Genomic DNA, 1,416 nt, shown 5'->3' with positions numbered 1-1,416 from the left:
AGATGGTTTAGGGGTGACCTTGTAGTGTAGGGTCAATGGTTGGACTTGATGATCCCAAGGGTCTTTTCCAACCTGAATTGTTCTAGGATTCTATGATCCCTAGAGGTCCCTTCCAACCCCCCAACATTCTATGATTCTATGCCCTTAACACGGCTTAAACACGCCCTTAACATGCCTTAAACAAGCCCTTGTGCACGGCCCTCGGCTCACCTTGGATGTCAGCAAGGTCTTGTCCCATGCCATCATAGTAAATCTTCCCTCCTCTCTCAGTGGGGAAGAAATAGGTCATGAGGGAGCTGGGCGGGGAGCAGTAGGAATAAGATCCCAGGGGCAGGTCCTTCAAGACTTCGTGAGGCTTCCAGCAGAACTCCCGGAAGCGAGGGTGGTCCACGATCTTGCGCTCTACCTCATGGATGGTAACTAGGCGCTCGGTGGTGAAGATGTTGTTCTCAGAGTCGCCCCGAGCCAGAAAGATGAGCTCGATGCGCCAGTGGGCGTGTGTCTGCGTGTTGGCGCTGATGTAGGTGCTGGAGTAGTCCCAGCGTGGGGCACCTCTCCCAGTCCGGGAAGTCCGGTTTCCCGCGTACAGGTGGGCGCGGGGCTCGGGTGAGTTTGTCCTGCCCTCTGGGGCGTCGCGCTTGACCCGCGTGCTGACCCTGAGGTGGGAAGCATTGAGGTGAAGCTGCTGGAGCTGCTCAAAGATGAGCCTCTGCAGCGTTTCAGAGGTGAAGTCAGCCACGTCCCGGCGGTTCCTCCCCCATGACCCAAACTGGGACTTGAGGGCCAAGGCAAGTGCATCGAAACGCTGAGAGGACTCGTGGTTGCGGATCTCGAAAGCGTTGTAGGAGATGTCGATATCCAGGGCTGGGTAGCGAAGGAACATGACAAGAGCAAGCGTTGCAGGGATGGCACAGCCCAGGAAAAGGATGAAGCCAGCGCAGTACGGGTTGGTAAACACCCAACCAACAATATTCCAGAAGTCGGACACCAGCAGCGTGGCACGCAGGGGCCTGGCTCTGCACGGGCTTTTCCCACACAACAGAGCACCCTCTCGCTTCTTCCGGGAGCTGAAGGCTACCTCTTCATCTTCCTCGTCTAGCCAGGCGTCCTGTAACAAGGGGTCATCCTCTGTGTCCATGGCCAGCGCCTGCACAAAAGGGTAGAGAAAAAGCAGTCAGCAAGAGGGGTCACTAGGCACAGCCACGAATCCACGGCAGCAGCCGAAGGGTCTCTGCAGCAGAGCTGGTGAGGGAGGCACACTCTAGCTCTCAGCCCCACGGCCTCAGCAGCAAAGCACGACTGCCCTCAAAGCCCACAGGGCTGCTACAGCCCCTGAAAGAACAGGCGCACCACGGGGTAACCCACACCTGCCTGGCACAGGAACCAGAGAGGGGAGAAGTGCAAGCTACAGCCCCA

General features: G+C 57.6%; 1 protein-coding gene across 1 annotated transcript in view; it reads right to left on the bottom strand.

The window, feature by feature from the left end:
* PTCHD2 (patched domain containing 2) overlaps positions 1–1,138 on the bottom strand; it is an 18,059-nt gene extending 16,921 nt beyond the window's left edge. The window contains 1 exon segment of the mRNA XM_009875367.1: positions 211–1,138. Within this exon segment, the coding sequence (XP_009873669.1) occupies positions 211–1,138 (928 nt within the window).
* Between the last annotated feature and the right edge of the window lie 278 nt (positions 1,139–1,416).

Source organism: Apaloderma vittatum, unplaced genomic scaffold, assembly GCF_000703405.1.
Source record: "Apaloderma vittatum isolate BGI_N311 unplaced genomic scaffold, ASM70340v1 scaffold34878, whole genome shotgun sequence".
NCBI lineage: Eukaryota > Metazoa > Chordata > Aves > Trogoniformes > Trogonidae > Apaloderma > Apaloderma vittatum.
The sequence above is the reverse complement of the archived record's forward strand: the minus strand, read 5'-3'. Positions and strand labels throughout refer to the sequence as shown.